The sequence below is a fragment of the Schistosoma haematobium genome, chromosome 3 (genome assembly GCF_000699445.3).
Source record: "Schistosoma haematobium chromosome 3, whole genome shotgun sequence".
In the NCBI taxonomy this organism is placed as follows: domain Eukaryota; kingdom Metazoa; phylum Platyhelminthes; class Trematoda; order Strigeidida; family Schistosomatidae; genus Schistosoma; species Schistosoma haematobium.
The window spans coordinates 23853568-23876938 of NC_067198.1; the positions used below are offsets into that span (position 1 = coordinate 23853568).

The 23371-nt window shown below is 38.1% G+C and overlaps 1 protein-coding gene across 2 annotated transcripts; it reads left to right on the forward strand.

The window, feature by feature from the left end:
* Positions 1 to 882: 882 nt before the first annotated feature.
* Positions 883 to 23290, forward strand: MARCH5_1 (E3 ubiquitin-protein ligase march5; the record flags this gene model as incomplete). 2 transcript variants are annotated; one of them, XM_051213347.1, is made up of 6 exons in its annotated part: positions 883 to 4525; positions 4559 to 8202; positions 16927 to 17244; positions 18995 to 19158; positions 19670 to 19753; positions 23261 to 23290. In XM_051213347.1, exons 2-6 carry the CDS (start codon positions 7944 to 7946, stop codon positions 23288 to 23290), a joined length of 855 nt encoding a protein of 284 aa, XP_051069320.1. In that variant the 5' UTR covers positions 883 to 4525; positions 4559 to 7943. The 2 variants fall into 2 exon arrangements, with proteins under 2 accessions (XP_051069320.1, XP_051069319.1); XM_051213348.1 differs by lacking the exon at positions 23261 to 23290 and having other exon boundaries at positions 883 to 4677; positions 7902 to 8202; positions 19670 to 20082.
* Between the last annotated feature and the right edge of the window lie 81 nt (positions 23291 to 23371).

Genomic DNA, 23371 nt, shown 5'->3' on the forward strand with positions numbered 1-23371 from the left:
AGTCGGGAAAAATGAATTGAATGAACTCCAGTTGATCGGATGGCATGACTCGGCCTTGCAGGCATGGTCCATGCTGAATGTCACCTTATATCTTTTATTCATATTAAATATACTGTTCAATCTCCAGCCTAAGCTTGTTCTCCATCATGTTTTGGTAATTATCACGATGCATTGAGTTGGTGTAGACGATGATGTACCTTCCACGTAAGATCTTATAGATTAGGCAGTTATAACATTACAAATCTACAATTTTAGGATTAGTTTTATTATTGTAGCACCACTAATATCATAGTAGACCATAATTCTACGACTTCCTCTTATTCAATGAACTAATTAAAAAATGGTACACATTCTCAACATACATGACGGAAATAACCAATGCATGTGGTCTTTGTGGATGCTCGTGGTTTCATCAAGATGGACGGGAACGGCATGTCCTTGCTTACGTTGGAGTTACTTTTTGTGGTTAGTATCAAAAGTCCTTTGTGCTACCCAGGAACTGTTGTTGCCTCAATGAAAGCACAGAAATAAAACGATGCTTTTGAAGAAACATATTGGTAAAAATGGGTTGATGAAGCCGAGTGGCACCACTGCAGCGCTGGCCTCTTCATGACATGCATTTTTGTCCACAGTGGCCACCCTTGCCGTTGAAGATGTTCGATAAACTGTCCAACTATTCATCAAGCATGGGGATATTTTAGATCTGAATAGAGTACAGTGACATTTCACCGGTAATACAGGGGCTAGAATTTTACCAAGCCACCTCATGTTTATACTCGACTCGCTCTCGAAAACTGATGATAAGAATTCACAAAGTCTTCCAGACTGACTCAAGTATCAATTTCACTGATCACGAGCAGTCCGCCACATATTCCGTTTCCATTAAACCACAACTTATTATTAGAAAAGTCTGCAACGGCAACCAGTTAATGTAAATCCTGAATGAATTAGTGTTGGGATAATCATACAATTTCTTTTGGCTCTTGTGGCCTTCTTATCAATGAAATTTACAGCATAGAGTTTGTGTTTAATGGTAGAACGGTGTTATTGACTGGACAAAAATATGGGCATATCTCCACCTCACGTTCTGAGGCCGACTTGGCGGCGTGATTTGAAAGGCATACGACAATCCCTCAACATCATAATGCGAGAACACAGATCCGTACTGGTTTCAACTGTTTCAGAGATTGGGCATTTAAAGTTGTACGGCAAAACATTCGAAATCTGCGTAACAGCTTCTAACTCTGGTTGTCAGGTCGCCTAACTTTTGTGCTTGTCTTATTCCCAGTTGTTGTCTATCGCTTAAAATAATTAGTGTAAGTGACCATAATGTGTTAATCGAGTGCCTGGTCTGCCTTTTCTTCAACTTCTCAAGCTCTACTCACATCCTCCCAACATTCAAGGTATCTAGTTTCCCGATTCTTGGGGAAATTTGGAAAAATTGTAGTGGAAAATTTTTAGCGAACGCGACTGAAATTTAAAGGTTGGTACATGGTCTTAAAAAGCACAAGCTAACACATGTCTGGAGAACTCGAAAATTTCCCTAAAATCGGGAGATTGGCTACAATCAGGTTGCAAGCGAACCTGTTGAATGCCAAATGTGGCGAGACTATAATTTATGGACCAACCGATCAGATATAAGATAAAAAAGTGATGAAGTTTGGCACGGAATTCATCCATACATTTGGCTAATTAGAGTTTTGGCTTTATAACTGTCAGTTCGTGATGAAAACCCTTAATCTAATTTATAACCCTAACCATCAACTGTAAATGAGAATTTTAACTACTTGATAACCCTTATTTAGTTATCGTGAGTAGTTCACGCTCAAGATCACTTCATCGTCGCTCAAAGGTCGTCCATAAATTATAGTCTCACCCCAAATGTTACCCATCTCGTATATATTTGTAACCTCAAATTTTGATTTCTGATTACTGGCTTCCCATAAAACTTCATTCATGAGAACCTTCACCTTTTTTTCAGTAAAAATTTTACTAAAGTTTAAATTTTTAGCAAGTAAATGAGGTAAACATAAGCGAGTTTAATTGAAATTCTAGGGACATCCCTTATGATAAGTTAGTGTAAATATGGTTGGAAAAGTATAAACATTGTTTTTCTTTAATCCGGTGTACATTACGCAAAGTATTTTGGGATTTCCCAGTGAGGTGGAATTTTTCAAGATTGGCCCCTCGTCTTCAAAAATGTCCACTTTCCCTAAAACCAAGTAAAGCATTAGAATTAGGGCATTTCTGGTATTGATAGTCCTAAATACAGGCGAAATAGTCGATGCTGTTCCTTTCTACACAGAAGCACTTAGTGTACAATGTTTTTGCTGGGAGTCAGAAGCCCCAAACTTTCAACTTTCAGACAAAGTTGGTCAATGAAAATATTTGTTTTGATCAATACAATTCAAAACAGTTCCGTTAATGGTTATTGTACGGTCTCTGTCATGTTTCACGAAATTATGATTTCACCTAATCTGAAAACAAAACGAAGACTCTGACACAATGACAGCTAAGCTAGCTATTCCGACGCGTCTCAGACCCGCTGACTTGAGAGAGAAGTCCAAGTTCGGAAAAGGTAAATATTCCACATGCAGCTAAAAGCACGAGTAACTGCGGCAAGTCTGGTCGGAAATACATTTATTTGTATGTTGATTCATACACTCATTTTTGATTAATAATTAGATTACAATCACATATGAAAAATACTTAGTTATGACAAGTCATATGTTCAATATAATTCATGTTAACTTAATCCAAGAATATCCTATATTATGCAGAATAAAATGTCATGCGGAAAAACAAAACAAATACTATAATGAGTAATCATCACATTGAATTAAAACGGAATTAATGTTGAACAAAAATCGTCATGAGTAAATCAATCGAATTTTGACTTTTTATCCCGTCATATCACTTGTAAGTCTTGTGTGATAAATCTACCCATAAATAATCAACTTAATGACACCTAAGTATATTAAATGTATGGTACCTAAGGCGAGAATGTACAGTATATTCGTAGTTTATTTCGCCCCTATCCCCAATTTTCGGACTTTTCGGACAATTTGGTTAGTTTTTGAGAAGCCACACCTTGAATTTTAAGGATAATGCCACTAAAAACCTGAATCTCCTCTGGTCTATGGTTTTGGCTGAATTACGCACATGCTTTGAGGAAACCCATTGAATCTTGTTGGGAAATCCTCAAAGCTTATAAATATATTGGGGAAAACCCTGAAATCTCCCCAAAGTTTTGGGAACCCTTTAGAATTTATTGGGAAGTTCCCAGAATTCCCACTGTGTGTGAACGTCTTTTCCTTTTTTTTACAGTTGAAATCGCGTTCCATAAATTTCACGTCATTCAAAAACTAGTTGCTTATTATTGACCACGTTAACGTGTTCGCCTACTCACCTTTATACATAAAACCAGTGAAATATGTAACTTGAATATGTTATTCTACAATAAACAGTCAAATGAACGATCCTTGTAGGAAAATATACGAAGCCACGGTCACAGTTTATTCACGTTATCAAACTAATCCTATCTTATCGGCACTTCTAATATCTTTTATATTTAAGCGTCACAATAGTTACATAACTGATGTGTTAGAAATATTATTGCAGATTAATTTAAAATAAGAATTTATACAAATTTCTGGGATAAATGTTTTCTTCATATTGTTTACATTTGGATATATTTGTAGATTTCCTGTTCCATTCCGATTTTTCTCCGTAGTATTCTGTGAATATCGAAACGTTATTCATAATCAGTACAGAATTAATATAAGTACTGCTCCAATAACATGACGAAGAAACGCTTGATGTAATGAAATTCACGAAACTTGGATATTACGCATTTTCGACGCAATGCCACTAGCAAAAGACTTTAGAAACATATGAAGCGTAAAGAAAGTTATGTGACACAATGTGTATAGAATTAATGGTTTGTAGTGACGTCAGTAATTGTGAAATCATCTAAAAGATGAAAATATGCAGTTATTATTAGTTTCTACATAAGCCTGTGAACACATACACATAAGCAACAGTACATTTTAATTGCATTATGACTACATTTTTTGGATTGTCATACACACGTGCTTTATCTCTTGCGTCGTGCAACAAAGCCTGGCTCTTAACACCCACCACTTGTGTTGTCTTTTTCAGGACAGATAGCAGTTTTTAGCTGTGTGTACGAAACATTTAGCAAAAAAGTGTTTAGTTTTCTTGAATTACTGCTAGTTAGTTTGTAGTATCTGTAATTACTTATGCACATTTCGCTTTTAGTCCCAAGTAAGGCATAAGTACACATCGGCACGTAAGCTAATGTCACCTTCATGGAGTTACGACGATTACTGTCTAAATCTTTGTAAACAATTGTCTCAACTTACAGACTGATCAAGGAAGTTTCGTCCCTGCAATCCAGCTCCTAAATGCTAAGTTCTCTGTGTGTTTTTAATGGATATTCCAAGTTAGCAGAATCTATGTTGCAAGTACTTTTGACCTTGACAAAGGTGAATAGGCATTGAATGTACGTTTTTATTTTGCTGATCTGATTTGACAGGTCACTGATTGCTTTAACAAGCAGTGAACATTGGATATTACAAGTACTGGACACATTGGCGTAAAATTAATTATAAAACTTATATGTTAACAATGTGGGATTTAGATAAGGGAGATGGGGTGAGCACCTTTGTTTTGCAAAGACTGGTTTGTATGCATGTACTTAATATACAATTAGTTATCGGCGAGAAGTTACTAGTTAAGATACTGACGACTGGAAACCCAACGGAAATGCATCCAGCCTCTATTTTAGCAGCCTGTAATCCTTCCAAGGTGTACAAGTAGTCATTGTGTTTTTGTTTTGCCGCTCTGACAACCCTTTATTACACGTGATTATCAATTTACCTTTTAGGCATTTCAGACTGACATAGCAGCGTGTCATCTGGGCATGTGTAAACGGCATTGTAACTGAAGAATTCTGTAAATGTCATATTTAATTCGTCAGTTACCTGTAAGTTGTCTGAAAGAAAGATATTTTATGTATTCACAACTCACCGCAATAATGCAGTACAGTCCATGTTCTCAACAAGCACCCATCGTCCAGATTATTACAATCCACAATGTCTTTAAATGTAACATTTTCCCTATGGACAAACAATTGCTTGTTCAGTAGCCAGCTCTACCGGCTCACCATTATTTACTTCCTCTTGTCGTTGATGACAACATTAGCCTTATATTGATGTTAAAATGTTACCCCCAAATGCCCTAGTGTGAGTGGCCTATGTTCCTTCACGAAGAGTAACAGGCGTAAGTAAGTAAGTAAGTAAATGCCCTAGTACGACTAAGGGTAGCGAGAGTCTTCCAAAGCGTGGATATATGGTGTATACATCCATGTTTAGGTCTGAAACTAGCCTGGTTCCATCGGTTTCACCCTTCACGAGCTCTCATTAGACGTTGAAGTGTTATTGAGGCTAATATTTTAGACAGTTAAACTGATTTTTCCGGGATTGCCACAAGAGGACTTTTGTCTTATAAACTGGGATGATCAGCGGTCTAGACCAGTCAGATTGGATCACATCTGATTCTCAGATTTTAGCTAAGATTCCAGTTAATTTAACTTCTCAAACTGGACCACCACCCTTAATAGTCTCATGGATCAGTCGATCAGGCCCTGATGCTCTTTTTAGATTATTTGTAGCCTTCTCAACATCACTAAAAGTTGGAGAACTTACATCACGTTTCCATTTAGCTTGCTTGTAATTAGTGGGTCCCTAAATTTGGGCTGTAGGCCGGTTGAACTGTTCCCTAAAGTCCTCTGCCCATCGGTCCAATCTTCCGGATTGAGAGAGGACAATAGTCCCGTCTTTTTCCCAGATGGTTTCACTAACAGCCGAATTTTTAATACTTGTTTACTTGATGAGTCTTAAAGGTTGTTTACTGCTACCTATCTCCTCTGTCTATTTAAGCTCTTCTGCTTTTGTACCCACTATTGCTCACGATCATTGCCTGGGCTTTTTGTCAGCCTATATTTAAGCTGCCTCCGCTCTTCATCGTGTTTGGAGCCAGATGAGATATGTTTCCGATCGTCTATTAATTTAGTAGACGCCATTGAAAAGCACTGAGTTTTCCTAACATTTTGATTTGAGTTACTAGTAAATATCACTTCTGTTTCTACAGCTTTTTGGATATTATACCAATATAACTCGTGGTGGATATCACTCTCATGGTTGGCTAGTTCCTTCGCTAGTTGTTCTCGAAATATATTCTTGACTTTTTCACTTTTGAGCTGAACTCTGAGGAGTTTTCTTGCTGTGACTTTTCAAAATCGTGCCGATTCTTTATAGTGACAAGGTCAGGTCAAATCAATGACCGTACCTGGATCCTGTGTGCGCGTTTGCGTGACGTGGCATTCACCGATAGCGCGAGATTCTAGAGTTCTTGCTAGAAAAGCCTATTTTCCTACCTGACACAAGGTTCGAACATTAAAAGCCCCAACATTTAGTTTAGTACGTAGTTTCAGGAGACCATGAATAACGTTTTGTTAACTCTAATCATTAACATTGGCACTGCGTGGTGATAAAGATAAATGAGAAGAGTTAATCTTAGAGAAGGAAGAATTATTAAGAGGTGAGGGAGTGATTCGATCATCAGCGAAGTAATCTCATGTGCTTAGAGGCGAGCATTGGTGCAGATGCTGGTTGTCAAAGGGAAACACTGCTCAACAGTATGACTTCACCCTTGAGCCTTATGTTGCTGCTTTTAGTCTTACCGCTCTCCACCCAACCTGCATGGCAAGTAAGACCTGAAGGAACATGCTTTCCAGCCAGCATAGCTCGGTTGTGTTATCACGGTAGGCACTAAAGTATATCACATGGTACTCGCCTTGAAAAATTGATGTCTCCCAATTTAAGAAAACGTATATAGGATTTGGATAATAACCTCATAATAGTGTTGGAGTTAAAACACACTTGAAAAATACATGTCACAGTGATCCGCGTATACATGGCTAACTAATGAACATTTAAGATGCCTGTTCTACTGCGAACAAACGATTCAGCGAAGGAATCAGATAAGTCAAAACCTATCTCTGTCCTCTCCCCACATTAGTTTGCGTGACCAAGCCAGGACCTTCATTTGCCATAACTGTGTTATTAGGTCTAATACTAGGAAACCTCGAGGCTCTGCACGTGATAACTTCTTTTGAGAAAACATAACCTATAAGAGATTCAGTCACTAGGTGGTGTCAAATGATGTATCGATCAATACATCGTTTGATACTTCTACAAACACTTTATGTTGCTGGCTACTTTTGTCCTAATAGGGTAATCAGTTTCAGTCTAATTTTAATCCCAAGTCACATACTTAAGTTCTAACTGCATGTTCATCGTACTTTTTCAGGTGTAGATGGACATGCTCAGACTAGTCTATATCTAAGTTTAAGCAATGTGCAGTTCGAACACATTCGGACAGAACTAGTCAGTCGACCAATTAACCACTTAAATCGTGTCATAGATTTAAGTCTTGCTCCATCTGTTTCAGTTTGTCCAGCCAGGTAGTTTCATACTTGAGGTGTGGTTTAAATCAGCGCATGAATCTGCAATGGGTTCATAAGTTGTTTCAAAAGATGCCTGTGTAGTATTGTACATTTTTTTGGATAGTTGCTGGTGAAACATACCAATTTACGACGATGCGAAGATCTAGTACTTCTAGGTTTTTAATGTATCTCTAGCTTACTTAAGCTTGTATTAACTGAATTTCTTCAAGTATATAGCGTAACAAGCAAGTCAGAACTGTTATCGTTTACATCGTATCTTTCATTACTTGGTTACTTAATAGTTTACTTTTTTTAGAATCCGGAAGTAAATTCCAATATATCCTATTTCCTCTTTGTTAATATATTACAGGCATAACTATTCAAATCTAGGGAAAACAAAGTGCTCTAAGCTATGTTGGAACAAAGTGCCAATGTCTCACCTTTTACGCCAAGGGAAGACAAAACCTGTTGGATTTGTTTGAGTTCTGAAGTAGACGGTAACTCAGCCAACTTATGGAGCAGACCTTGTCGCTGCCGTGGCGCACTGAAATGGGTTCATCAAACGTGTCTTCAAAGGTGGATTAGTGAACAACAACACAGCAGAGGAGAATCGAATTCTATTTCATGTCAGATATGTAATACACCATATATAATAGTTTATCCTGATTGCGGTAAGTTCTGTTTAATGATCTTGGCGAATCAAATAGTACTGAAATTCTTTTATCTAAGCTAAACTGCAACTAACCTGTTTTTAAGTAGTTTGTTGATTATTTTGTAATAACATACTCATTATTTAATTAATCTTATGTGATTCACGATTAAAATAAAGTCTAGATTTCCCAGTCATTCTTCTCTTTGTAGGGTATAAAAAGTAAGTTTAACATTACGATCAAGATTTGACCCAAGCCATATAATCTAATATGTCATACCTTTTATAACTTGGAAATCCCATCCAGCCTAGATGATCTGACTCAGCTGAAATATGTATAGTGTTTGATCGCGTTGAAGATTGTTTCAGTCTTCTTTAGACATAGCGAAACATCGTGTAGATACACCCATCAATATCCTAAATATCTTAACCAACGTTCTTAGTTCACTTGCGACTTAATGTCTGATACTTGACCTTTAACGAATAGTTTACAGTTAGACATGTGGTTGACTTCTTTCTTGTCATTTTTAAACTTGGATTGTTCGGAATTCATAACAAAGGTTCCTAGTATTTTCTGGCTTAAGCATTGTAAAAGAGCAATATCTTTTAATTTTTGTATTAATGTAAATTATTTGGTCAAATTATTGCACTTTTTGTGTCACTGTTCGTACCAGCAAAGTCAAAACTTTGAATATTATTATTATTATTATTCCAGAGTGGTTTATTTGTCTAACAGAAGACATACTAAAATGTAAATTGTAAGTATCAACAGCTCAAATAATAGCGTATAGTTATCAATATATTCCACTCTGACGTTTCGAAGAATCTTTAGTAGGTTGCCTTTGACGAATTCTAGCTAAATGGATATTACGCTACTCATAGTTCGGGCACTTATGTATGATATAGTTGAAGTACCAGTTTGTTAGATCAAGCTTGTTTAGTAGATAATAATAAGCAGCATAACATACACGACCAGATTCAAAATGCCATGAGTGCTGGACTGTGTTTCGTAATCTAGTTTTATCAATGGAAACTAACGAGGTACTAGATGTTAAACACTAATCCCAACCGATCTAAACTGTACGTCAAAATGTTTATGGTTTAACAACCACTAATAAGCAAAAACTCTCTGACTCAAAATTGCGACTGTTCTCTTGTTTTATATTATCACTCTACTTACAACTGAAAGTATCCCTAATAATTTTTATTATACATTGTGTTACATTCATCTCAGTTTCAGAAAACCTTATAAATAAATTCGACTTTTAACTCATATTTTTGGTCACTTTCAATCGTTTATCAAAGAGAGGCACCATTTCTTACGTAGATTTATTTTTAGGTAATATGTTTTCAAATAATATGGAATGTGACTGTATTCTGTCCTCTAGTAGTAATTATCATTTGATTTGATTTGTATGTGGGCTATGATACTGTCCAGGTTCCCAGACCTAAGCAGGTGGTTTTCTTTGGGGGGCACACCCAGAGCCTTCGACCTAAAAGTCTGATCTGCAAGGCAGTGGACTCTCGATCTTCGGCCGTAGCAGGGCATTTGGACGCATATGTATTTGATGTCCCCTTGTACCAATATTTATTAAAGAATTCCACTTATTTCAGCTTAATGACAAGTAAAAATAATGTACGATTCTTTATTTAGAATATGCAAAAGTCGGCGCAATAGGACACCAAATAGAACACACTACACAAAGAACAACGATTATATTGTGATGAAATATAAAGTAGGAGGATCATATGATCGATGAACAAATGAACAGAAGAAATATTTAGTTAAAGATGCAGTTCATTTTTAAAAATCATATGGTGAAAATGACTTTAGGTTAGGAGTGTCCACCCTACTTTTATGAGAGATATACTGAAAAAAACTACAACAGAATCTTTATTGACTTATGACCCCTGTAGCACAACATCCCTATCAAATGTGTTGCTTTATCTTTAGTATCTCAACTAGTACATAGTTATAAACTTACATGCACCATGCCTAAGCAGCCATCTTTCGTACTACGAAATTATGGCGTGTACTAACCACTTTTCCCATCCAGTTCTAGCGTCCGAAAATAATATGCGGTAATGGATCCTCCAGTACAACGTAGTCCCAACCGTACCTGCTACTTTGACGCGGTGGTCGGGCTTGCCTATCGTAATGACCCAACCGAGCTATATTGGCTGGAACATATGATCCTGTAGGTTCTACCATGCCAGGCAGGTCGAGTGGAGAACGGTAAGACTAAAAGCAGCAACTCAAGGTCTCAGGTCGAAGTCCTACTGCTGACTGTAGAGGGGTGTGACAGCAGTACGGTGTTTCCCTCGGACAACCAGCATCTAAAGCGATGCTGCCTTCTCACAAGGAAGGACGGGGTTAGAAAAGGTCGATCCTCAAAATGTCCCACCTCACCTTATCTCACGGATTTCCGTCTCCGGAGGTAAGGCCCTTTGAAGAACGGAGCTAACACGTCAAAAACCTCCCACAAAAAGGCCGTGCGCGACCGGCCCCAAGCAGTTGTCCCTTAGGCTCTGCGGTCACGCTCCCAGGTCGTTAACGCCGACATTAATCCGAATTCCTTTTCAGGTTCCTCAAGAAATACCCTCCCACGATGTGGGCAGCTGGAAAGTGATATCAGCCCTCATACCCGTAACAGCACACGAGACCAAGTTGGTCACATTCAAATCCTTCCTACACCTCCTAATGATAGTCAAGCTAAGAGTATATCTCAGGAACAACTAGGAAAACAGTTAGGCGGCCATATAGGTGATGCCCACCCCGAGGCAGCATGGAATGATATCTGAAAAGCTGTGGAAACAGCAGTGATATCTGCTAGTACAGTAAACCATAAGGTGAGGGAGCGACACTGTATCTCAGCAGCATCTACCGCACTGGTAGATGCTCGACAACTCAGTCCATCTGGATCTGAACATAACGAAGAGCGGAGTCAGCTTAAGCGCAAGTTGACAAGAAGCCTACGCAATGATCGCGAACAGTGGTGGGTAGCGAAAGCAAGAGAGATGGAAAAGGCAGCGGCAATAGGTAGTAGCAGACAATTGTTCATACTTGTTAAGGAAACCGGTATTAGGAACCCGACTGTTAGCGAAACAATGTTAGAGAAAGATGGACATATTATACATTCTCAATCCAGGAGATTGGATCGATGGGCAGAACAATTTAGGGATCAGTTCAACTGGCTTTCAGCCACACTTCGGTTTCCCACGATCTCCAGTTAACCTGAATGGCAAGTTAATTTAGGTCCTACGACTCCTTATAAAGTTGAAAAAGCTACAGGAAATCTGAAGCGAGGGAGAGCAGCAGGCCCTGACAGGTTTGCTCCTGAGATTTTCAAGGATGGTGGTCCAATATTAGCAGTGAGATTAACTGAGGTCTTAGGTAGAATTTGGGAACTGGACGCAATCCTATCTGACTGGTCTCAATCACTGATTGCTACAGTCTATAAGAAAGGACAAAATCCTCTTGTGACAATCACAGAGGAATCAGTTTGACTAATATAGTGTCTAAGATATTAACTTTAAGAATACTTCGACGCTTAACAAAAGCAGACTAGAGCAAACCAGGCCGGTTTTCGACCTGGACGTGGTTGTATAGATCAGATATTCACACTACGTCAGGTTCTAGAACACAGACACACGTTCAGACGCCCCACAATCGTAGTACTTCTCGACCTTAGGGCGGCATTCGACTCTGTTGATCGTGAGGTTCTGTGGCAATGTTTGTCACTGAAAGGAGTACCAGAGAAGTACATTAACCTTGTAAAGGCTTTCTACTCGAACATAACTGGTCGAGTGAGAGCTTATTGCGAACTGTCATCAGAATTGATTACCTCAAGTGGTGTTCGTCAGGGCTGCCCACTCTCTCCATTCTTGTTTAACTTTGTGGTCGACGTACTTTTAGAGATAACACTTTCCTCATCTAAATTTCCAGGGGTTGAACTTCTACCAGCAGATTCACTTGTTTACTTGGAATATGCCGATGACATAGTTCTATTTGGTGAAGACGCTGACAAAATGCAGTCTTCTGACCACTCTAAGCAACAATGCAGACATGTTCGGGATGCGATTCTCGCCCTCGAAATGTAAAATGTTGCTTTAGGATTGGGTTGCATCGACACCCGAGCTAATGATAGGAAGTGAAGTAGTTGAGCGTGTCGACCGTTTCATTTATCTTGGAAGTCTGATCAGCCCGTGTGGTTTGGTGTGTGACGAAATCTCAGCACGGATACAGAAGGCTTGACTAGCTTTTGCCAACTTGCGTCATTTATGGCGTAGGCGAGACATCCGTCTATCAACCAAAGGACGTGTTTACGGTGCAGCAGTTCGTTCCGTCCTACTTTATGGCAGTGAAACATGGCCGGTAAGAGTAGAAGATATTCGTAGGCTACAAGTATTTGATCATAGGTGTCTTCGAAACATTGCTCGTATATCTTGGGACCATCGAGTAAGTAACGCAGTTGTTAGGAAACGGGTACTAGGTAAGGATGGCAAATCCATTGATGAAGTAGTGAAACTTCATCAGTTGAGATGGCTGGGACACGTGTTACGTATGCCCAACCACCGAGTGTCTCGACGATGTTCAGTGGTATAGGAGTAAGTTGGAAGAAAGCTAGGGGCGGCCAGACCAAAACATGGCACAAGTCCATGAAGTCATTGACAAGTGGACTGAGTCATGTTGGTAGGTGTAGACTACCTGGTTGGGGATCGCGAGATGATAGCAACCGATGGTTAGAGACCCTGAATGACATGGCTCAAAATCGTTTGTGTTCTCCCAAATTCTAATCTCCTGATTCCTCATTGTCTCTTTCTTTTCTCTTCCCAAATTTATTTCACTGTATTATACTCTTTAAATAACATCTCCAAACCCTAATCTTCTCGATTACTGCTTATACTCTTACTACCTCTACCACTACGGGATTTGAATCGACCACTGCATCTCTGTGCTAATGTGGTATGGCAACTCGAACTGATGTACGTACGTACGAAGTTCTACGTTGTTACTGACTGACTGACTGACTGACTTCTTTGATATAAATACACGAGTTCCTCGATTTTTTCGCAATAGTAAATGCAGGTATACGTCTTTTGCATTTGGAACGTAGAAAGTACACTACGTATTGACATGCATTAATTACTGATTAATTATTAAATACGTTCTGCAATATTCTGGAAATACTATTAACGTGTTGATGTTTATAACGCTTATGTTACTTGCCGATATTTATTCAATATAAACTTAAAACAAGGGCATTCCGTATGCTACAAATTTTCGATAGGCTATAAAGTGCATTTCAATTATAGTACTTCCTGTTAGAAAATTTTCGAAACATTTGGAAGCTCTGTGCAGTTAGGATGTAGGGAACTAAGTAATCATGGCTGTCTAGGTCATTTTTAGGAAGGAAGTAACCACTCAATACAGATTAAATACAATAGAAAGTAGAGACTTAGAATAATATTACTAACTCATGAAGAAAGAAGGGGATATCAGTTATAAGTGAGAAAAAGGTGATGATGATGCAATAAAAGATAGAGCTTTTAAAATACAACAGGTGTACCTCAGTATAAGTCCAACAATAAGAAGTCAAAGCATAACATGTCGCAGTAAGATATAATCTGAACACTCATGGTCACAGCGTATTTCTCAATATGACAAATCTATATCCTCCCCATTAAGGAATGCTACCAGAATGTCATTTACAGCAGGACTGGAGAAGAACAGTAAAGTTGAGCATCCTTGCCGAACCATAATATCATATTGGAACAATAGGAGAAGGTGGTTGTATATCTACAGTCTACTCTAGATATTTTGAACAAAGATTTTAAAGCACTAGTTTACTAGTTCCTATATTTCTATCGGCACCTGTTTGTTTTCTTGACGGATAAGATCTGGAAGATGTGGAAACTTTCACATCCCTCATCAGCATTTTCCGGGCGGTCATTCACAACGTAGGACCAGGCACATATATGCATCGGTCCAACTCGCCACACCTCATTAGCACAAAATGAACACCAAATTCATAGAAATATTCACTTCAGTGGTAGTAATATATAAAAGAAAGATTGTGTATAAGAATATAAAATTGGAAGAATTAGTTCACAGAAAGAAAGGTATAAAGCAAAGCATGTATACGCCGACGCCACTGTGATCGATTCTAAGCCATGTTACCCATAGTCTCCAACCATTGGTTGCGATAGTCACTTGGACCTCAAGCAAATAGTCTGCATCTACCAACATGGCTCAGGGTGAAGTGGGTTGTGAACTATCAATTGGAAGTTGTTTTTATATCGTATAACCACCACTTCACTTACAAAGGATATTCGAAGTGAACGAAGTATGTACATTTGAGAGATCACTTATTACAGGTACATAATGGATTTGGCGCTTAAATGCGTATCTATATACCTAATATTATGGAAGTTTGTCGTTCATATTTGAAAGGATTTACGCTCGAAACTACATGCGAGCCAATAATTGTTGTTAATCAATGTAAGTGGAAATCAAATACTTTTATCAGTCTTTATGAAAATGCGCATCAAATGAACTTGCAAATTCTTTGCAGTACCCATTTCACTTTACTATGATGTAGCGACTGTAAGAACCGTAAAATTGATTTAAACTTCTGCTTATTTCTATTCAACCATTAATAGATTGTTGTATAGTAGATCATTTTAAGATCAGTAACAGACAATATATTTGTATATGAAGACAATTATGTCCATAGTAAGAATCTCACGGTTTATTGCAGCACAAAGACTGTATACACCGACGCCATTTTGATCGATTCTGAGCCATGTCACCCAGAGTCTGCAACCATTGGTTACGTTAGTCACGCGCACTCCAACCAAGTAGTCTGAATCTATCAACGTGGCTCAGACCAGAAGTTAGTGACTTCAAGGACTAGTGACACGTTTCGGTTTGGCGGCTCCTAACTTTCTTCCAGCCGTCTCCATCATTGCATGTCGTGGTGTTTGGTAGTTCTGTATGACTAATACGTGGGTCGACTACCTCAGTCGTTGAAGATTCACAACCTCATCAACTGATTTACCATCATTCCCTAATACACTACCTCCAACCTCACTATTAATTTTAGCCTGTGATTCCAGCTGATGAGAGCAATATTTCTAAGACAAAATACTAGCAACTTACAACTATCCTCTACCCTTAATTATCACGTTTCACAGCCGTAAAGTAGCATAGAACGAACTGCCGCACAATATACTCGTCCCTTAATTGATGGACGATTATCTCGCTTTCGCTATAAGTTGTCAAAAGCCAAAAGTGTTCGAGTAAAGAGCCTTGAAAAGGTTTATATACTTCTGAGGTACACCTTTCAATGACAGACACTGCTACAGAAATTCTAAGTTGACAAGTAGACCTCAGTTGCTGAAAATTCAATCGACGGGAATGTTATTTCCAGCAGTAGGTTTATGATAAAATTAAACAGAAATGAAGATAGTGAACAACCTTGCTGGACATCACTTGTGTGTGCAAAATAGGATTACAATTTGCCATAAGCAGGTAAGACTGTTGTCATTTTCCGAAACTGTCTCACACCTGAATTATTAATTCCAGTTTCTTTTATCAGTCTGAAAAGCTGTCTTGTGTTACCTACAGCCGCTACCCTTTCCATTTCTTTTCCTTCCGTTGCCAACCACTACTCACGGTCGTTCCTTAGACTTTTGGTTAACCTATATCTAACTTGTTTTCGCTCTTCATCGTGTTCAATGCCTGATGGGTTAAGTTTACGCAAATCTCTCAGTGGAATGGACTTAGTAGAAACCCACTGGTTTTTCGTAACTCATCGATTCAGATCACTCATAAATTGCGCTGTTGTTTGCACAGCTGCTTGTATATCTTTTAAAGCAACATCTGGGTCAGCCTTGTTTTCGAAAATGCCAATGTGTGACTTTCGTCTGTTCCTACAATTAACTTTTGCCCTTCTCATCGCTGAAATCAATAATAGTGGGTCTTCTTAATGTGGCCTTTGTGTTCAGTTAGGCGCAAGCATATGCTCGTATTAGAGCATGATCAGAGTCTAAACATGTACTCCAGAGCGAACGGCGCTCTTCTGTCGAGCCTCTCCAACGAAGACCGATGGCTATATGGTCTATTTGAGTCTACCACTGGTTTAACGCAGAGGGTCGCCATGTCAGACGATGTCTATTCTTATGCTTAGAATTAGTGCTTTTTAGCAATAAACGATTGTCTGAGCGCAGTTGCATGAGACGGTCACTACTGTCCGTAATACGAAAATACCCACCTAGATGTCTTTCTTTTTGGCTTAATCTACCTACCTGGACATTGAACTCACCTGCTACGAGTACTACTACTAGGCCGAAGAACACACTGCGTCGAGAATCGGAAGCAGATATAAAAAGGATGAATAGCAGCCAGAAAGAAGAGATCAGGACAGAGTTGGTTGGGGAATGTGGATGGCCTATACTCGTCCATGAGGAGTAACAAGCATAAGTAAGTGTTTGTATTCTAGTCGGTAGTAAGTTTTCCACTGGCGAACTGCATCTTCCACCAAATATGATACAAGCACTTCATGGAGAAAATTTCATTGAAGAAAACGGGCTCATTCCCAGATGGTCAGTTTACTTGGTAATCACTTTGAAATATGTTCAAATTTACAATGTAGATGTAGTTGTAGCTTCTACATTTTGTGTCTGTTATCGAATAAAATACTTCTGAACAACTAAATTCCTTCACTAAATTCTTATGTTTTAGGATTTTTCTATGATTTTCTTCAGTCTGTTGACCAAATTACTCGCTCTCTATCATTTGTTCTTACTGGTGGAATTATTTTCGGCTCATTTTACTGGTCTGCTGTAACGTACGGAGCTGTAACAGTAATGCAAGTTTATGGACATCGTCAAGGTTTACAAGCTATGCGGCTCACAGATCCTCCTCTTCTACTGCTAGGTCTCCCGACTATTCCTTTGTGTCTTGTTTTGGCGAAAGCAGTTCAATGGGAAAGTAGACTGCTTATGTTATGGAGGAACCATATAAGTCGTTTACCCTTTATTCAGCTGTTCAGACGCAAAGGTAGGTATTATCTGAATAATTTATACCTCACTACAATTTTTAGAAACTTAGTTCAGTATACACCTGTTTTTAATCAATACAAAAAATTAATTCTAAGTAGCTTATCAGCGTATACATTTTCGGAATTTATATATTCAAAATGGTGAACAACTTTGTATTTGGATTACAGTGGCTTTCATATAGTATCTAATGTGTGGTAGTGAAAGAAAAGTATGAGTGGTCGTTAAGCGTGAACAACCACAGCCTACGGAATATTAAATATGTGACCGTTGATTTCTACTATGGATTCACTGTGTTGTGACTGCTTGTAATTATATTTTTGTAAAGTATTCTCTAGTGTTAATCTCGTTCTCTATTTTGGACCGTGAGTCATGGTTCTGATATAACGTGATTAGCCTTATTAACATATTATCGTAATATACGTGTAACGGAGTAAAATATTGTAAACCGTCCGTTATATCAGTATCGCTGACAGACGTACCATGTATTCATTATACAGGTCTTATTTTAATGTTTGGACTTGTAGGACATTTTTCAGGCATATATTGTAGTTTAACCTTAAGACAGAAGCATTGTACTAATGTGAAATCGGTTTTATTTAGCTTGATAAATATTCTTCTATTGCAGTATTTTACCACAGCTTGACATCGGACGCCTTCAACGGTTTGCCGTAATTCATTTCCCTTCGGAATAGTGTAAACGAGTCCAACAGCGAAAAACGTTGGTTATCGAATTTCCTATTGTGTTATTTCACTAGTTGATCTCTACCTTTGACACAAGGTTCTTCGTTTGTTTCTACATCTTAGGAAGTAATCTAGAAAAAATAGCCATCTCTAATTCCAGGTCTTAACTGATAATTTCAAACCAATCGCTACAGTCGTTACATTCAGTAGACTAACGAAATTCATTACTGGACTAAACTAAATATTTATTTAACATGTTTATTAACGAAACTGTTAGAGCAGTGCTTGTGATTAGGCTAAATTACATGGATGTAATTTTCACTAACTAACGAAAATCCTTTAAACTTAACAAATCAGACCACTTTGGTGGTGATGGGGACAGAAAGTAAATAAGTGATGACATCAGTTTAGCCTATTTATAGTAGTCCTGCACATAGCAGTCGAGTATTTACGTTCAAATATACAATAATGTTTTGAACTTCACTTGTGTGACGGTCGTTCCTACCATCTGCGTGTTCAGTCTAACGCAACTAGACCGGAGTTCGCTCCTGTAGGAAGTAGTTTCTTACAGATTCAATTTTAAACTATTCTCTAGACTGTTGAATGCACAGTCTTAGCTCAGATAAAGTCAGAACAATTAAGTTATTTGGCTTGATAAACTGTATCTGCTTCTAAAACGCAAATTAACAGTATACAAAATAAACAATAAATACAGTGTGTTAAATAGGGAAAAGACAAATAACATACTGTACAGTAACTAGAGGATAGGAAAAATGCGTCAACAAACCGAATATTTTAAAGCAAAGATGGATAGTGGCTAGCAGTGAAATCCAGGACGCGTGTTCCGTCCCATTTGGGACTTGTCAGCTGGATGTATCTGTACAGAAAAGTCTTACGAATAAGTATCACTAAAATGTGGTGAAGGTACATGATACAGGATGAAACTTTTAGCTTTAACATTCCTGTCGTCTTAGTATAGTCTAGTGAAGTGTAATAAATTGTTTAGAAAGTGTTTTTATGTTGAATCTCGGTTAGTATACTGTGTTATTTTCTCTTTTACTGCAAAGATCTTCCAACCTGGCCTGTTAATGATGTTGATATAGAACTACGCCCAGAACTCTCTGATATACCTCGTTTATTTTGTAGTGCATTAGCTCTTCCAACAATATCTACCGTTCTGGGACACTTATTATTTAAACGAGTGCAGTCTGCTACACACAGAGTTCTCCTGGTAAGATAATTTCTCTCCACGTGTTTTATTAGATTGGTTGATATATATATATATATATATAGTGACGATTGTAGCGATTTTTTAAACTGCGATGTGATTAAAAGGAACCAGACAGTTTGTGTTCTGTTATTTAAAAGAAGAGATTTCCAAGTCAAATTATAATAAAGTCATTATTCTGCTATGGAGTGGAAAACAGGCTATTCGAAATTCATTTGATCAACTGCTGTACTTTTCAGCATCGTATTGTATAGCACGTTTCTGAACGTAGTACAAGTTTGTACTTTCACTTAGATTCAGATGCCACTCGTTTGAAATAATAAGTTTGTGCATCTTGGTTGTTGTGTCAATGAAACAATGCAATATTAATTCTAGATGGTTAATTGTATCCTATATCAGTAGTAATTTAGAAGCTATTCTAACTGTCTCAGTTATCATTCAGAAACTCATTGATTCATCATGCAGATTCGATTAATCAATTTAATTGATTTATTTCTTTAATTTTCTTAACTAGGGTGGTTTGACGTATCTTGGAGTGAAAGGGCTACTGACTATATATTATCAAGAGTTGCAATATATCCGTATATGCTATAGACAAGTAAAAGATTATGATGAATAATTAATATTGAGATTTCACAGCGATATTAGAATCATTATATATATGTATTAATTGTACAGAACAAATATATAAGCGTGATAGTTTTGAGGTTGATTTTTCACTTTATAAAAAATTTAATGGTAAACTGAATATACGTTTCTATCCTATGATTCCTTTTATTTCTATATTTGAGGACGATATCTAAGTTTATTATCTAACAATTATAGTGGATATTCGCTGGTCAGCTCTCCTATTATTTCATTGGACGTCGCAGAAGACCTAATACATCCAGTGCTGTTAAAAATTAAACTTTTAGCCTCTTTTTTTAGTGATGATCAAACAGTCATTCAGTAACAACGTAGAACTTCGTACGTACGTACATCAGTTCGAGTTGCCATACCACATTAGCACAGAGATGCAGTGGTCGATTCAAATCCCGTAGTGGTAGAGGTAATAAGAGTATAAGCAGTAATCGGGAAGATTAGTGTTTGGAGATGTTACTTATAGAGTATAATACAGTAAAATAAATTTGGGGAGAGAAAAGAAAGAGACAATGAGGAATCAGGAGATTAGAATTTGGGAGAACACAAAGAGTGTACGCATCTGCGCAATTGCAAACGATTTTGAGCCATGTCATTCAGGGTCTCTAACCATCGGTTGCTATCATCTCGCGATCCCCAACCAGGTAGTCTACACCTACCAACATGACTCAGTCCACTTGTCAATGACTTCATGGACTTGTGCCATGTTTTGGTCTGGCCGCCCCTAGCTTTCTTCCAACTTACTCCTATACCACTGAACATCGTCGAGACACTCGGTGGTTGGGCATACGTAACACGTGTCCCAGCCATCTCAACTGATGAAGTTTCACTACTTCATCAATGGATTTGCCATCCTTACCTAGTACCCGTTTCCTAACAACTGCGTTACTTACTCGATGGTCCCAAGATATACGAGCAATGTTTCGAAGACACCTATGATCAAATACTTGTAGCCTACGAATATCTTCTACTCTTACCGGCCATGTTTCACTGCCATAAAGTAGGACGGAACGAACTGCTGCACCGTAAACACGTCCTTTGGTTGATAGACGGATGTCTCGCCTACGCCATAAATGACGCAAGTTGGCAAAAGCTAGTCAAGCCTTCTGTATCCGTGCTGAGACTTCGTCACACACCAAACCACACGGGCTGATCAGACTTCCAAGATAAATGAAACGGTCGACACGCTCAACTACTTCACTTCCTATCATTAGTTTGGGTGTCGATGCAACCCAATCTTGTCAACTTGCGCTTAAGCTGACTCCGCTCTTCGTTATGTTCAGATCCAGATGGACTGAGTTGTCGAGCATCTACCAGTGCGGTAGATGCTGCTGAGATACAGTGTCGCTCCCTCACCTTATGGTTTACTGTACTAGCAGATATCACTGCTGTTTCCACAGCTTTTCAGATATCATTCCATGCTGCCTCGGGGTGGGCATCACCTATATGGCCGCCTAACTGTTTTCCTAGTTGTTCCTGAGATATACTCTTAGCTTGACTATCATTAGGAGGTGTAGGAAGGATTTGAATGTGACCAACTTGGTCTCGTGTGCTGTTACGGGTATGAGGGCTGATATCACTTTCCAGCTGCCCACATCGTGGGAGGGTATTTCTTGAGGAACCTGAAAAGGAATTCGGATTAATGTCGGCGTTAACGACCTGGGAGCGTGACCGCAGAGCCTAAGGGACAACTGCTTGGGGCCGGTCGCGCACGGCCTTTTTGTGGGAGGTTTTTGACGTGTTAGCTCCGTTCTTCAAAGGGCCTTACCTCCGGAGACGGAAATCCGTGAGATAAGGTGAGGTGGGACATTTTGAGGATCGACCTTTTCTAACCCCGTCCTTCCTTGTGAGAAGGCAGCATCGCTTTAGATGCTGGTTGTCCGAGGGAAACACCTCACTGATTAAACATTCTTCTTCCTACTTGGGATTCTTTTCTCAATGTTCGTGTATTGAAGAAATCAAGGTCTAATGGAAGGATTGCTGGTGGCTTTCAATGTTAATATGTTCAAACGCTCAAGCTATTCATATCAATTTCTGCGAAACTTAATCTATTACCAACACTGTCTGAATGATTGAAGATGCACAAAAGGACTTATTAAACACCGCTATACCAATTAAAGCTGGTAGATGTGGTGACAATTGATTCGTGAAAATTCCCTTGGTTTTTACTTAATTTCAAGAAATATTCACTTGTATGGTCATTTCTGGTTGAGAGTTGTTGGTGTTCATTATATTCAGTGTTAGTAACCTAACTTTGCTGGAAACTGGTGAATTACTTCACCTTTAGTATTGTTTCAATCAATAAAATTTTAGATTCAGACATACTTCGAAAGTGTGACCAATCTAATATTTGGGGATGTCTTTAAAAAGATTGACGTGATAAATTTCAACACAACACAGATAACAATTGATATTCGTAGCTTACTCTTTTAGAATTGCATTCTACGAGACTCAAGTGGCACCCTAAAGATGTGTAGTATTAAGCTAGAGTATGCAAAAAACTGAACTATTTAAATTAATCCGCTTAAAACGAACAGTCGCATTCCTAATTTTACCAATAAATGAGTTCAGATTCGATTTTCCTTACAAGGGTTCGGTGCTGATATATGAGTGGAAACTGTTCAAAATACGTAACACCACACATTTATAAAGTAGATCTGATGCCAGATGTTTTAAAAACAAGCTTTTCGACTTCTGTCGCATTTGATAAACCTGACTTTTTCGTAACCAAACTGGTTTCATTCTAGAACCTAACCAAATTAGAACAAACTGCTCTTTTAGGTCACTTTTTCCATTTTTATTAATTTACAACTACCTCGGTGAGAAATTTAACAAGTGTTTCTTTCCAGCTTTTTCCTAAATTCTGTAAAATATGTGTTCAAAGTGAATTAGTGCCCTTAGATGCAAGCCCACCTATTTGTGTTGAATGTTTTTTAACCTGATGTGTGCTGAAGAAAGGCATAATTAATTTTCCGTGAGTTAGTCACAAAATATACACCTTTGAATTCTCATAGGACAGTTAATCAGGATTACCTTTTACCCATTGAGTCCACATGGTTTTTATAACTTCATCTGCATACCTTATTATTGTCCACGCATATAAGGAAAAAATGAGGAAGTATGCGTTATTTATTTTGTTTTCTTTTGTAATGAGATTGTATCCGACGTCTATGTGGTTTTGATTGCAAGCTTTTACGACTCATAAGTTTTTTATATATGTACTCCATCGTACAAAAATTAACTAGAAACGCATTAGTCAGTTTTGTATCAAGAACATTTTTAATGTGTATGCATTGAGAGTGGTAGATTATGACTTGGTTGAATCACATGAGTCATTGACATCTTGTGATCGCTAATTTTTTGTGCTAATTGGAATTTATGTGACATATCAAGTGTGTGAAGACCCGAAATTTATAACAATAGGCTTAGTTTACGCGTTATCATTATGTTTTTCTCTTTTATCTAGTGTGAATTGATTATTGTTGCCGATGCATAGATTTATGTTCCATCTTTATCTATTAATGTTGAATTCTAGCATTAATTTCACACTATTATAGAAATGACAAAATATTGCTAT